Raw genomic sequence first — 14,849 nt, 5'->3', positions numbered from 1 at the left:
AATTCATGAAAAATTGGTACCATAGTTGTGGGTGATGATGAGGAACAACTATTTTAAGTTTGAAGCAAATCCATCAAGTAATAACAAAGATAAAGAGAAAGTGCATCAAAATTTTAACGAAAGTGTGGACGCGGAAGGACGCCAACCCCGGGTCGAGTAGGATAGCTCTACATACTTTGTATAGTCAAGCTAAAAATCCCTCCATGCATGAAGAAAAAATGCTTCGGGCAAAGTCATTCTTGTATCTGACCTTTAGCCTCTAAGTGTGACCTTAGACTTAGGGACCTGGTTCTTGCGAATGACACTCCGTCTAATAGTGATGAACATTTGTGCCAAGATACATCAAAATCCCTCCATGCATAAAGAAGAAATGCTCCGGACAAAGTCATTCTTGAATTTGACCTTTCACCTCTAAGTGTGACCCTGACCTTAGACCTAGGGACCTGGTTCTTACGCATGACACTCTGTCTCATGATGGTGAACATTAGTGCCAAGTTACATCAAAATTCCTCCAAGCCAAGTAGAAGAAATGCCCCGGACAAAATTTGTGGACCTACAGTAACTCTGGAACCCATGGTGAAATATGGCTGGTTCAAGAAAGCAACCAGGATCTTATGGTGATGCAAGTTGTGTGCAAGTTCGGTTAAAATCAAATCACAAAATAGAGCTGCTTTTGAGAAAAGTGCATGTCTCCCACAACTGCCTAATCATCTGAATAGTAAGTCTGTCTTTATATACTGTTTACTCACAGAAAAATATACCTTTGATAGTTTTGGAGTAAGTGTTGGAGTAAGTGTTGGAGTAAGTGGCCTATCGGATAAGTGTTGGATTAAGCGCGTTGGAGTAAGCGGCCTGGTAGTTCAAGGGCCATAATTCCGAAGTGCCTTGGCCGATTTGGCTACTTGGCCTAGGACTTATTGGCAAACACATTTTGTTCAAGTTTGGTGAAGATCTGATGAGAATTATTCGACTAAGAGTGGGGACAAGATTTGTGACAGACAGACGCATAGACAGACTGACAGACAGGAGTAAATCAATATGTCTCCCACCACACAGTGGTGCGGGAGACATAATGAAACAACTGTTGTGCAGACAAGACCAAAATAAGCAATTTTAGCCCTTTTAGGGGCTGTAACTCTGGAACCCATGAAGGGACTTCGCTGGTTCAACAAATGAACCAAGATCTTATGGTAATACAAGTTGTGTGCAATTTTGGTTAAAATCCAATCATAAATGAAACTTCTATTGAGTGGACAAAACTAAAATAGTTAATTTCTGGCCTTTTCAGGGGCCATAACTCTAAAACCCATAAAGAAAATGGCTGGTTCAAGAAAGATGTTATGGTGATACAAGTTGTGTGTAAGTTTGGTTAAAATTAAATCATAAATGAAACCACTATTGTGAAGACGAGACCAAAATAGCAAATTTTTGCCCTTTCAGGAAACTCTGGAACCCATGGTGGGATATGGTTGGTTCAAGAAAGGAACAGAGATCTTATGGTGATACAAGTTGTGTACAAGTTTGGTAAAAATCCAATCATAAATGAAACAACTATCATGCAGACAAGAAATTGTTGACAGACAGACCACGGACATCAAACGTTCACAAAAGCTCTGAGCTAAAAAGCACAGTTACCTATTGTTCCTATAGCCACCTAAGTCCGCAAATGTAAGCTCCAACGGACAGGGCAAAAACAGGGTTGCCACTTAGTTTAGAAAATGAAATTCCCTGACTTTTCCCTGACTAAACAATACTTTTCACTGACCAATACCACCGTATTTTTCCGGCCTCCTCTTCCCCTACAGTCATCCAATCCACCCTTTTATATTTATTTTGTTTCAGATATAACAAACTTTTATTAACAAATAACAAAAATATAATTATGAGTGTAAACATTATAATAATGATATTAGTCAGTGACAATTGTTTATTTACTTGTTTATACACAATTACACCAAAATGTGTTTGGAAATACTTATAAATACTACTTGTAGACTGCCATAGCCACTGAACATTTTAAACATCGACCCAGAATTTCATCTTTCCCAGACTTTTCTTAAATTTCATTTTTCACTGACCATTGTTAATCAACTTCCCCTTGACTTGACTTAGTGACCTTCATTTCACTCACAACCTCTAAGTTGACCTAGATTTCATCAAGAGAGCTCTTTTTACTGAGTATCATAGTAGCTGGGAAAGCAAATGTATCCTCAACTTTATAAGCAAGGTATTTCCATGACAGAACCAGTGATCAAGCTTTTGACCCCAAATGACCGGTTTCATGCTAGACCTAGATTTCATCCAGACAAAAAATGTGCCCTTGTTTAATGTATATAAGATAAAATATGGGCATTTCTTGTGTTAACAAGTTTTTTCTATGATTTGACCTTATGACCTAGTTTTGACACCAGATTACCCAGGCCCTCTGTCACTCTCCAAAGTTTTAAAACTCAAACAGGTATAACAAGAAATAGAACATCCAAGTTGTAAACAAAACAAACGATACAAACAGGTTCAGTAACCAGAACAACATGTACCTGTATGAGAAGTATTGTGGTTCCTAAACTGCAAGCAGCTATTTTGCCAACTTTTATAAACAAATAGCCTGAGAACCTGTAATAAATACATGAACATAACTGGATGGATTATATAAGCTAATAAATGTAACTATACTAAGGTAAAAGCAGCTTGGTCACATCTACAGACTGAAAATTACTTACATCTCTCTCTGTACATTTCTTTTTGTTTTAAATATCTAAATCTGAGAAGATCTTGTGATCTTTCGTAAAAAATCGAAGGAATCAATCTGGTAATTATACATTTGTTTATGTTGACGAACATGTGTGATCAAGTGTCCATAGGAAACGCCCAACCACTTATTCATATTGTCAATGTAAGTACACAGAAAAACATTCAAACTGGACTTTCACTGTGACCTTGACCTTTAAGCTAGTGGTCTAAGTCTTACACGGGACATAATGTCTTGATATAGAGAATGTATGAATATCCATGCATGTATAAAGAAGTAATGACTAGACAAGAAACTGTTTTACCTATATGATCATGTCCCATAACTCTGCAGAATATTTTCTGAAAGAACCTAACATGCACCATGCACAAGAAAGGTTGGTACTGCTCACTTGTGTTAAGTTTCATTAAATTGTGTGAAATGGTTCGGGAGAATAAGTGTGCACATAATTGCATAATTATGCAGATTCTATGTATATAGCATAGTAACAAAAAACAAAGACCAATAACTCTGCAAAATATTTATCTAAAAGAACATAACATGCACCATGCACAACTAGGGTTGGTACTGATCACTTGTGTGAAGGTTCATTAAATTGTGTCCAAGGGTTCAGGAGATTATGCACACACAAGATTGCATATGCAGACTGTATGTTTATAGTATATTAACAAACAAGAGGGTCATTATGACCCTGGATCGCTCACCTGAGTAATATGAGCCACATGTTTTAAATGTCAAATTGATGATTTTTAGAATTTTTTTGGAAGATTTTCCGATGTACAATCAAGTTACCCCTGGGGCGGGGCCAATTTTACCCTGGGGGTCATGATTTGAACAAATTTTGTAGAGGTCCACTAGGCAATGCTACATGTGAAATATCTCAGCTCTAGGCCTTCTGGTTTATTTTTAGAAAATTCTGAAGATTTTTCTATGTACAATCAAGTAACCCCATGGGGCGGGGTCAATTTGACCCCGGGGGTCATGATTTGAACAAATTTTGTAGAAGTCTATTAGGCAATGCTACATGTCAAATATCTAAGACAGAGCTCCAGATAAGATGCGTATTTGCGTAAATACGTTTTAAAATTTACGAAAAACGCATTTAAAATCAAACCTACGCATACTGGTAGGCATTGAAAAAAAGAGGATATGTATTTTACTCGATTAAAGTGCGTAATCCAATTTTATCGTAAATCAAGCACATCTTTTTTTGTAATCGAGTACAACAAATAATCAAAGGCCTGAAGGGCCTGAGTCGGCTAATGATTGATGTACTTACAGTATAGTCTACCAGTTTCAGTTTGTATTTAGTTTTTTTCTTAAAATTTCATAACACAGCTCGATATTTACCCAAAATATTATATCCAGATACGATTACACTTTTCTCCAGTTTCAACAATATATTTTACAAATTGTGATGATACGGAGACATTTAGCAGCAATTGGCAGTATCTGACATTGAAGTTTACGGTTAAATTACCTCTTATTTAAATCTTTTCATAAAAAAGTTGTTTCGTTTCGTGAAAGCAGCCAAACATAGACGTTCTACTTTCGATTTCAAAAACTACAAGAAAATACAATTTAATGTTTCGCCGATTTGTTTATTTCTCGAAAAATAAGAATTAAAATCATTTTTAATATCAGTAGTAACTAAACAAACCAGTAAGAGCTTCTTCTCCCGATAATTTATCCGTTTACTGAGTTACATTCAAGTATTGCACAATTACAAGTTATAAATATGACAGATTACATCGTATATTGGTCATAGCAAAGGGAATTGACACAACTTAACTTCATTCATACAGTGAACTGTTTGAAATTTGAGAAATCTAATTGAACTACATCCCTTCACGTGTTATTCGGTCCATTTAGAGAATCGCTGAACAGCAAGGACTCGTCAAAAGGCTTTTAGCCTTTAGCCGACTCAAAAATGGCGTCTTGTAAAGCAAACGCGGACGATATTGTAAAGAAATGCCATTTTTTCTTCAAGGGTATTAAGTGTGTGACAAGAGATAACTCTGAGAATGCCTTTCAGATCGCTAAGTCTCTGATCTATGACATATTATGAGTAACTGTTGAAACAGCCAAGAAAAGGCAGAAGCACCATGTGGGTGTTTCTGAAAAAAAAAATCATCACTTGCAGTCGAATATCACTGGCTGTTGATAGATCGAAGTGGTCAGTAACTGAAATTAAGTTGTAGTGTAAGATGTAGTGTATGCAGTAAACAAAATGTTAAAACTATCTGAATGAAGGCGCAAAAAATATTCAGGAAAACAACATTGGTCGACAAAGGCACATCAGCGGACCACATGAATTATACACGGAAAATTATACAAACAAACAGTTAATATTATTACCCTTTGAACGATTTCAAAGACTGAAATACCATTTAGAAATTCTAAAAACCCTTTTGAAAAAAAATCCCTTTAACCTAAAATCTTATCTGGAGCTCTGTAAGATCTAGGCCTTCTGGTTTATTTCTAGAAATTTTTTGAAGATTTTCCTATGTAAAATCAAGTGACCCCTGGGGCGGGGTCAATTTTGACCCCAGGGGTCATGATTTGAACAAATTTTGTAGAGGTCCAATAGGCAATGCTACATGTCAAATATCTAAGCTCTAGGCCTTCTGGTTTATTTTTAGAAAATCTTGAAGATTTTTCTATGTACAATCAAGTAACCCCATGTCGTTGGGTCATGATTTGAACAAACTTTGTAGAGGTCCACTAGGCAATGCTACAAGTCAAATATCTAAGCTCTAGGCCTTCTGGTTTATTTTTAGAAAATTATTGAAGATTTTCCTATGTAAAATCAAGTGACCCGTGGGGCGAGGTCAATTTTGACCCCGGGGGTCATGATTTGAACATATTTTGTAGAGGTCCACTAGGCAATGCTACATGTGAAATATCTAAGCTCTAGGTCTTCTGGTTTATTTTAAGAAATTTTTTGAAGATTTTCCTATGTAAAATCAAGTGACCCCTGGGGCAGGGTCAATTTTGACCCCGGGGTCATGATTTGAACAACTTTAGTAGAGGTCCACCAGGCAATGCTACATGTCAAATATCTAAGCTCTAGGGCTTCTGGTTTTTGAGAAGAAGATTTTTTAAGACCTTCCTATGTAAAATCAAGTGACCCCTGAGGCGGGGTCAATTTTGACCCCGGGGTCATGATTTGAACAAATTTGGTAGAGGTCCACTAGGCAATGCTTCACACCAAATATCTAAGCTCTAGGGCTTCTGGTTTTTTAGAAGAAGATTTTTAAAGTTTTTCCTTTCGGTTGCCATGGCAACCAGAGTTCTGCATGGAATTCAATTCTTTGAATAATTTTGAAAGGGGGCCACCCAAGAATCATTCCTGTGAAGTTTGGTGTAATTCTGCCCAGTGGTTTCAAAAAGAAGATTTTTTTAGAAATTGTTGACACACAACGCACTACGTATGACGCACTACGCACGACGGACATCAAGCGGTCACAATAGCTCACCTTGTCACTTTGTGACAGGTGAGCTAAAAACAAAGTCCCATAACCATGCAGAATTTTTCTCTGAAAGAACCTAAAATGCACCATGCACAACTAGGGTTACTACTGATCACTTGTTTAAGTTTCATTGAATTATAAATGTGCAAGGGTTCAGGAGATTAGGTGCGCACAAGTTTGCATATGCAGACTCTATGTATATAGCATAGTAACAAAAAACAAAAGTCCCATAACTCTGCAATTTTTTTTTCTGAAAGACATAACATGCACCATGCACAACTACTGTTGTTACCAATCACTTGTGTGAAGTTTCATTAAATTGTGTCAAGGGGATGAGGAAAGTTGGTGCGCACAAGATTGTGTCTATGGACAGACAGACAGACAACCTGAAACCAGTATACCCCCCTTACAACTTTGTTGTTCGGGGGGTTACAACAAGAGGTCAGAGGGCAGCAACGCGCGACTATTCAACGGCCTTGTCAATTGAATGAATATCAAAGTCGACAAAGGGGCATAATTTTGTAAAATTGCAAAACAGGGTTATGGAACCTGTACAATGCATTTCCGCACATGACAATGGACAATTGTGTGAAGTTTCAATCCATTCCCATTAGTGGGTACTGAGATACCATCTTATATACAACAAGAGGACCATGATGGTCCTGAATCGCTCACCTCTTCCCACATGACCCAGTTTTGAGCATGACTTCGTTTTTTCTATTATTTGACATAGTGATCTAGTTTTTGAGCTCATGTGACCCAGTTTTGAACTTGACCTAGATATTATCAAGATAAAAATTCTGACCAATTTTCATGAAGATCCATTGAAAAATTTGGTCTCTAGAGAGGTCACAAGGTTTTTCTATTATTTGACCTATTGACCTAGTTTTCAAAGGTACGTGACCCTGTTTTGAACTTTACCTAGATATCATCAAGGTGAACATTCTCACTAATTTTCATGAAGATCTCATGAAAAATATGGCCTCTAGAGAGGTCACAAGGTTTTTCTATTTTTATATCTACTGGCCTAGTTTTTGATCGCACGTGACCCAGTTTTGAAACTGACCTAGATATCATCAAGGTGAACATTCAGATCAATTTTCATGAAGATCCATTGAAAAATATGGCCTCTAGAGAGGTCAAAAGATTTTAATAATTTTAGACCTACTGACCTGGTTTTTGAACGCAGTTGACCCAGTTTCAAACCAGACCTAGATATCATCAAGATGAACATTCAGACCAACTTTCATACAGATCCCATGAAAAGTATGGCCTCTAGAGAGGTCACAAGGTTTTTTTATTATTTGACCTACTGACCTAGTTTTTTAAGGCATGTGACCCAGTTTCAGACCTGACCTAGATATCATCAAGGTGAACACTCTGACCAATTTTCATGAAGATCCATTCAAGGGTATGGCCTCTAGAGAGGTCACAAGGTTTTTCTATTTCAAGACCTACTGACCTAGTTTTTGATCGCAGTTGACCCAGTTTCAAACTTGACCTATATATCATCAAGATTAACATTCAGACCAACTTTCATACAGATCCCATGAAAAATATGGCCTCTAGAGAGGTCACAAGGTTTTTTCATTATTTGACCTACTGACCTACTGTTTGAAGGCACGTGACCCACTTTCGAACCTGACCTAGATATCATCAAGATGAACATTCTGACCAATTTTTATGGAGATCCATTCATAAGTATGGCCTCTAGAGAGGTCACAAGGTTTTTCTATTTTTATACCTACTGACCTAGTTTTTGACCGCACATGACCCCGTTTCGAACTTGACCTAGATATCATCAAGATGAACATTCAGACCAACTTTCATACAGATCCCATGAAAAATATGGCCTTTAGAGAGGTCACAAGGTTTTTCTATTATTTGACCTACTGGTCTAGTTTTTGATGGCACGTGACCCACTTTCGAAACTGATCTAGATATCATCAAGATGAACATTCGGACCAATTTTCATACAGATCCCATGAAAAATAAGGCCTCTAGAGAGGTCACAAGATTTTTCTATTATTTGACCTACTGACCTAGTTTTTGAAGGCACGTGACCCACTTTCAAACTTGACCTTAATATCATCAAGGTGAACGTTCTGACCAATTTTCATGAAGATCTCATAAAATATATGGCCTCTAGAGAGGTCACAAGGTTTTTCTATTTTTAGATCTACTGATCTAGTTTTTGATGGCACGTGACCCAGTTTCGAACTTGACCTAGATATCATCAAGGTGAACGTTCTGACCAATTTTTATGAAGATCTTGTATAATATATGGCCTCTAGAGAGGTCACAAGGTTTTTCTATTTTTAGACCTATTGACCTAGTTTTTGATGGCACGTGACCCAGTTTCAAACTTGACCTAGATATCATCAAGATGAACATTCTGACCAATTTTCATGAAGATTTTTTGAAATATATGGCCTCTAAAGAGGTCACAAGGTTTTCCTATTTTTAGACCTACTGACCTAGTTTTTGATGGCACGTGACCCACTTTCGAACTTGACCTAGATATCATCAAGATGAACATTCTGACCAACTTTCATAAAGATCCCACAAAAAATGTGACCTCTAGAGTGGTCACAAGCAAAAGTTTACGGACGGACTGACGCACGGACGGACGACGGACGCTGCATGATCACAAAAGCTCACCTTGTCACTATGTGACAGGTGAGCTAAAAACTTAACAGAAAAACTACTAAGTCAACAAGAGTGCCAGCATGTCACAATATACGCCCGTCACAGCAAATTAGCAAATAGCACCTGTATTTGTAAATGGAATCTTAATTTTGTGGTGGTTTAGTAATTATTGTTATTCTTTTGTTTTTCTAAGTCCACAAAAAAACACCTTACCAGGTAGAGATACCTTAAAATACACCTAAAATTTGAAAGTAACATCTATGTTGTACCACAAAAAAGTGGTCTTGGTTTTTTCGTACGATCAATTATAAAAAAGTTACAATATAGGTTACTTATAGTAACAACTAAAGGAAGTAAATCTTTAAAAAAAAAAAAAAAAAAAAAATCCAAAAAAAATTTGTAAGTCCGCACAAAAATCCTTACCAGGTAGAGATAGGTCAAAATACACCTCAAAATTGGATGTAATATGCATGTTGTACTACAGAAAAGTGGTCTCGATTTTCCCCTACGACTAGTAATGAAAAAGTTACATTATAAGCTATTTATAGTAACAACAAAGGGAAGTAATTCTAAAGAAGGGACCTGCGCATGACACTCCGTCTCATGATGGTGTACAATTGTGCCAAGTAACATCAAAATCCCTTCATGCATGAAGAAGATATGCTCCGGACAAAGTTTTCATTCTTGTATCCTTTGACCTCCAAGTGTGAGCTTGACCTTAGACCTAGGGACCTGGTTCTTGCGCATGACACTCCGTCTCATGATGGTGAACAAATGTGCCAAGTTACATCCAAATCCCTCCATGCATGAAGAAGATATGCTCCGGACAAAGTCTGGACGCCACCCGCCCGCCCATCAGGGGCATTCCCATAGTACGCCCCGTTTTTCAAACGGGCGTATACAAAAAGGGGCATAATTTTGTAGCAAGAGGGTCATGCTCAGCTGTTAAAGTTGGCGTTGAAATCATCAAGATAAACATTCTGACCAAGTGTCATGAAGATAGGGTCATAAATGTGGCTGGTGACCTAGTTTTTGACCCCACATGAACCAGTTTCAAACTTGGCCTAGGAATCATCAAGCTAAACATTCTTACCAAGTTTCATGAAGATAGGATCATAAATGTGGCCTCAAGAGTGTTAAAAAGCTTTTCCTTTAATCTTAGTGGTGACCTGGTTTTTGATCCCACATGACCCAGTTACAAACTTGGCCTAGGAATCATCAAGAAAAATATTTTGACCAAGTTTCATGAAGATAGGAATCTGGTATAGGAATCTTTAAAATAAACATTCTGACCAAGTTTTATAAATGTGGCATCTAGGGTATTAACAAGCTTTTCCTTTGATCTGACCTGGTGGCCTAGTTTTTGACCCCACATGACCAAGTTTCGAACTTGGCCTACAGATCAACAAGAAAATCATTATGTGCAAGTTTGTATCAAATCATAGCATAAATGAAACCTCTATATGGCTGAGAGGACCAAAATATTTTTTTCAGGGGCAGTAACTCTAGAACCCATGATGGAATCTAGCTGGTTTTTGAAAGGAACTGAGATCTTATTGTGACTTAAGCTGTGTGTAAGTGTGGTTAAAATCGAATGTAAAATGTCATTTCTATCGTGTTCACAAGGTAACAAGAGCTGTCACAGGAGACAGCGCGCTTGACTATTTCGATGCTGGACAGTGAAACTGACATCTGAGGAAACTGGAAGCTGTCACTGGAGTGTTTAATGACCCCAATGGAGTCTGTGTCAAAAATATTAAGTAACAAGAGTGCCAGAATGTCACAATATACGCCCGTCACAGCAAATTTCTTTACTATAGCACCTGTATTTGTAGATGGAATTTTAATTTTGTGGTTGTTTAGTAATCATTGTAATTCTTTTGTTTTTCTAAGTCCACAAAAAAACTCCTTACCAGGTAGAGATACCTTAAAATACACCTAAAATTAGAAAGTAACAACTATAATGTACCACAGAAAAGTGGTCTTGGTTTTTCCCTACGGTCAATTATAAAAAAGTTACAAAAGTTACAATATAAGTTATTTATAGTAACAACTAAGGGAAGTTAATCTTTAAAAAAAAAAAATCCAAAAAAAAAAAATTGTAAGTCCACACAAAAATCCTTACCAGGTAGAGATTGGTCAAAATACACCTCAAAATTGGATGTTACATGCATGTTGTACTACAGAAAAGTGGTCATGATTTTCCCTACGTCTAGTAATGAAAAAGTTACAATATAAGCTATTTATAGTAACAACAAAGGGAAGTAATTCTAAAAAAGGGAACTGCGCATGACACTTCGTCTCATGATGGTGTATAATTGTGCCAAGTTACATCAAAATCCCTCTATGCATGAAGAAGAAATGCTTCGGACAGTCATTCTTTCATCTGACCTTTGGCCTCTAAGTGTGACCTTGACCTTAGACCTAGGGATCTGGTTCTTGCGCATGACACTCTGTCTCGTGATGGTGAACATTTGTGCAAAGTTATATCAAAATCCCTCTATGCATGAAGAAGAAATGCTCCGGACAAAGTTTTCATTCTTGTATCCATTGACCTCTAAGTGTGACCTTGACCTTAGACCTAGGGACCTGGTTCTTGCGCATGACACTCCGTCTCATGATGATGAACAATTGTGCCAACTTTCATCAAAATCCCTTCATGCATGAAAAAGATATGCTCCGGATAAAGTCATTCTTGAATTTGACCTTTGACCTCTAAGTGTGACCTTGACCTTAGACCTAGGGACCTGGTTCTTGAGCATGACACTCCGTCTCATGATGGTGAACAACTGTGCCAAGTTTCATCAAAATCCCTCCATGCATGTAGAAGATATGCTCCGGACAAGGTCTGTGGACGCCGCCCGCCCGCCCGCCAGGGGCGTTCCCATAATACGTCCCGTTTTTCAAACGGGCGTATAATAAGAGAGGTAAAGATAAAGTGTATCAAAACACTAAATACAGTCGACATTGTATTAAGAGAACGCCCAAGGGACTGCAAGAATGGTCTCTTAATGAATTTCAGTCAGGTGAAGAGAACAGTTATTTTTAACTGTTTATGTAACTGCATTTATTATGAACATACATATATATATATATGTATATATATTTCACAAACTGTGAACATTATAGCTGGATTGTTCGTCAGTTCGACTGTTACAAAAGTTCATTGCATTTAGGCAGGTGCAAAACGTACTTGCTAATTACACAGGTGAAGAAATGCCCATTGAGAATTTGGTACCAGGTTGAATATTTTACCTGTTGGGACTACAATAATGTGGTCGCTAGTCGTTTAATAAAAAAGACGTTTAATGGAATGAATTTATGAACTGTAAACGTTCGGGAGGGATTTTGACCAGTCGTTTAATGCAAAAATTGCTTAATAGAGGTGGGCGCAAGTACGATGTCGACTGTAAGTATAATTCTAAGCAAAAAGGGGGCATAAGTCATAAAATATTGGTGCAAGAGTTATGCACCTTGTGTCATATGATGTGGGTGATGATGTGGAACAACTACTTCAAATTTGAATCAAATCCATTTAGTAATAGCTGAGACAGAGTGAAAGTGTATCAAAACTTTAACCTGAAATTCTAAGTAAACAGGAGGGCCAAGATGGCCCCTAAGGCCGCTCACCTGAGTAACACACCATAACTGTGTAAATATGTTTAAACTAGTGATTTCATGGAGACAAATATTCTGACCAAATTTTCATTAAGATTGGACCAAAAAACGTGGCGTCTTGAGTGTAAACAAGCATTTTCTTTGATTTGACCTAGTTTTTTACCCACATGACCCAAATTTGAACTTGTCAAAATTTTCATGAAAACAAACATTCTTACAACATTTTGGGAAGATTGGAGCAAAAAAGTGGCCTTTAGAATGTATAGAAGCTTTTCCTTTTGATTTGACCTAGTGACCTAGTTTTGGACCCCACGTGATCCAGATTTGTAATCATCAAAGACTTCATGATAACAAACATTCTGACCAAGTTTTATGAAGATAGAATAAACTAGAGCTATCACTAAAGGTGATGAATGTACCCCCCGCATACACTGACACAGTACATTGCTGTTTGATGCAAACAAGATTGCATAATTATGTGGACGGTATGTATATAGACTGTATATATACAGTACAGTAACCAAAAAAAACAAACAAAGTCCCGTAACTATGCAGAATATTTTTCTAAAAGAACGTAACATGCACCATGCACAACTAGGGTTGGTACTGACCACTTGTGTGAAGTTTCATTAAATTGTATGCAAGGATTCAGAAGATTAGGCACGCACAACATTGCATATGCAGACTGTATGTACATAGAATATTAACAAGAAACAAAGTCCCATAACTCTGCAATTTTTGTTGTTGAAAGAACCTGACATGCCTATGCACAACTACTGTTGTTACTGATCACTTGTGTGAAGTTTCATTAAATTGTGTCAAGGGGAAGAGGAGAGATGGTGCGCACAAGATTGTGTCTATGTATATAGTATAGTTACAAAAAAACAAAGTCCCGTAACTCTGCAATATTTTTTTCTTAAAGAACCTAACATGCCCCATGCACAACTACTGCTGTTACTGATCACTTATGTGAAGTTTCATTAAATTGTGTCATGGGGATGAGGAGAGATGGTGCGCACAAGATTGTGTCTATGTATATAGTAGTAAAGTAACAAAAAAAACAAAGTCCCGTAACTCTGCAAATTTTTTTTCTGAAAGAAGCTAACATACCCCATGCACAACTACTGTTGTTACTGATCACTTGTGTGAAGTTTTATTAAATTGTGTCAAGGGGGTGAGGAGAGATGGTGCGCACAAGGTTGTGTCTATGTATATAGTATAGTAACAAAAAACAAAGTCCCATAACTCTGCAATTCATTTTTCTGAAAGAACCTAACATGCCCCATGCACAACTACTGTTGTTACTGATGACTTGTGTGAAGTTTCATTAAATTGTGTCAAGGGGATAAGGAGAGATGGTGCTCACAAGATTGTGTCTACGGACAGACAGACAGACAAACCTGAAACCAGTATACCCCCTCTTACAACTTTGTTGTCTGGGGTACAAAAATGAGCCCCTAGGGTGTAAAAAAGCTTACTCTTTTATTTGACCTGGTGACCTAGTTTTTTACTCCACATGACCCAGATAAAAATTCATCCGAGATTTCATGCAGAAAAACATTCTGACCAAGTTTCATGCATATCAAATAAACAAGAGGGCCATGATGGCCCTACATCGCTCACCTGAGTACCATCTTAATGATAAGATCAAGTTTTGACATAGATCACATAAACATACACTTTAAATATCATCAGGATAAATATTTTCTTGTAACAGTCCCTTTGACCTACGGGTCAAGTACTAGTCATAGCCAATCTTTATACCAAGTTTGAGGGTCCTTGGCTCAAATGCTGCATTTTTGTACTAGCATGACTATTCCTTACCCTGGGAGACCTAAATAACATTTAAAACCAATGTCATTAGATGCTGCTGAGGTATATTCATATACATAAAATAAAGGGAGGTAATTTGTCATAAATTCAGTCAAAAGTTATCTACCCTGATTGTCCGAGTCCATCTGATGGCATAAATGACATTTCAAATCAGTATCTTCATTGGTTACTGAGATACACCCATTTTAATTTGAAACAAAGGGAGGTAATTTGATATAAAATCAGTCAATAGTTATTTACCCTGATTGTCTGAGTCCAACTAATGACATTAATGAAATTTCAAATGAGTCCTATAAGTACTTACTGATATAAATCCAATTTGATTAAAATCAGGGGAGGTAATCAGATATAAAATAACTCCAGAACCTATGATTGCATCTGACAGATTCATCATGGAATCCAAGATTTATTGTTGTTGAAGATATTTTGCAAGTTTGTATCAAATCAAACCATAAATGAAGTCTCTATATGGCTGCAAAAGCCAAAATAGCAAATTTTGGCCCTTTAAGGGGCTATAACTTTGGAAC

At 37.2% G+C, this 14,849-nt stretch overlaps 1 protein-coding gene across 3 annotated transcripts in view; it reads right to left on the bottom strand.

Annotated features, from left to right (window-relative positions):
* LOC123554806 (FUN14 domain-containing protein 1A-like) overlaps positions 1-14,849 on the bottom strand; it is a 90,374-nt gene that overhangs the window by 18,329 nt on the left and 57,196 nt on the right. For 2 of the 3 annotated variants that reach the window (XM_045345155.2, XM_045345160.2), the window contains one exon: positions 2,538-2,613. The exons of the other annotated variant lie outside the window; for it this stretch is intronic. In XM_045345155.2, coding sequence (XP_045201090.1) covers positions 2,538-2,613 — 76 coding nt within the window. The remainder of the gene's footprint in view (positions 1-2,537; positions 2,614-14,849) is intronic. 3 annotated transcript variants of the gene reach the window in all.

Source organism: Mercenaria mercenaria, chromosome 7, assembly GCF_021730395.1.
Source record: "Mercenaria mercenaria strain notata chromosome 7, MADL_Memer_1, whole genome shotgun sequence".
Lineage (NCBI taxonomy): Eukaryota > Metazoa > Mollusca > Bivalvia > Venerida > Veneridae > Mercenaria > Mercenaria mercenaria.
Note: the sequence above shows the minus strand (reverse complement) of the source record. Positions and strands in the feature narration are given on the sequence as shown.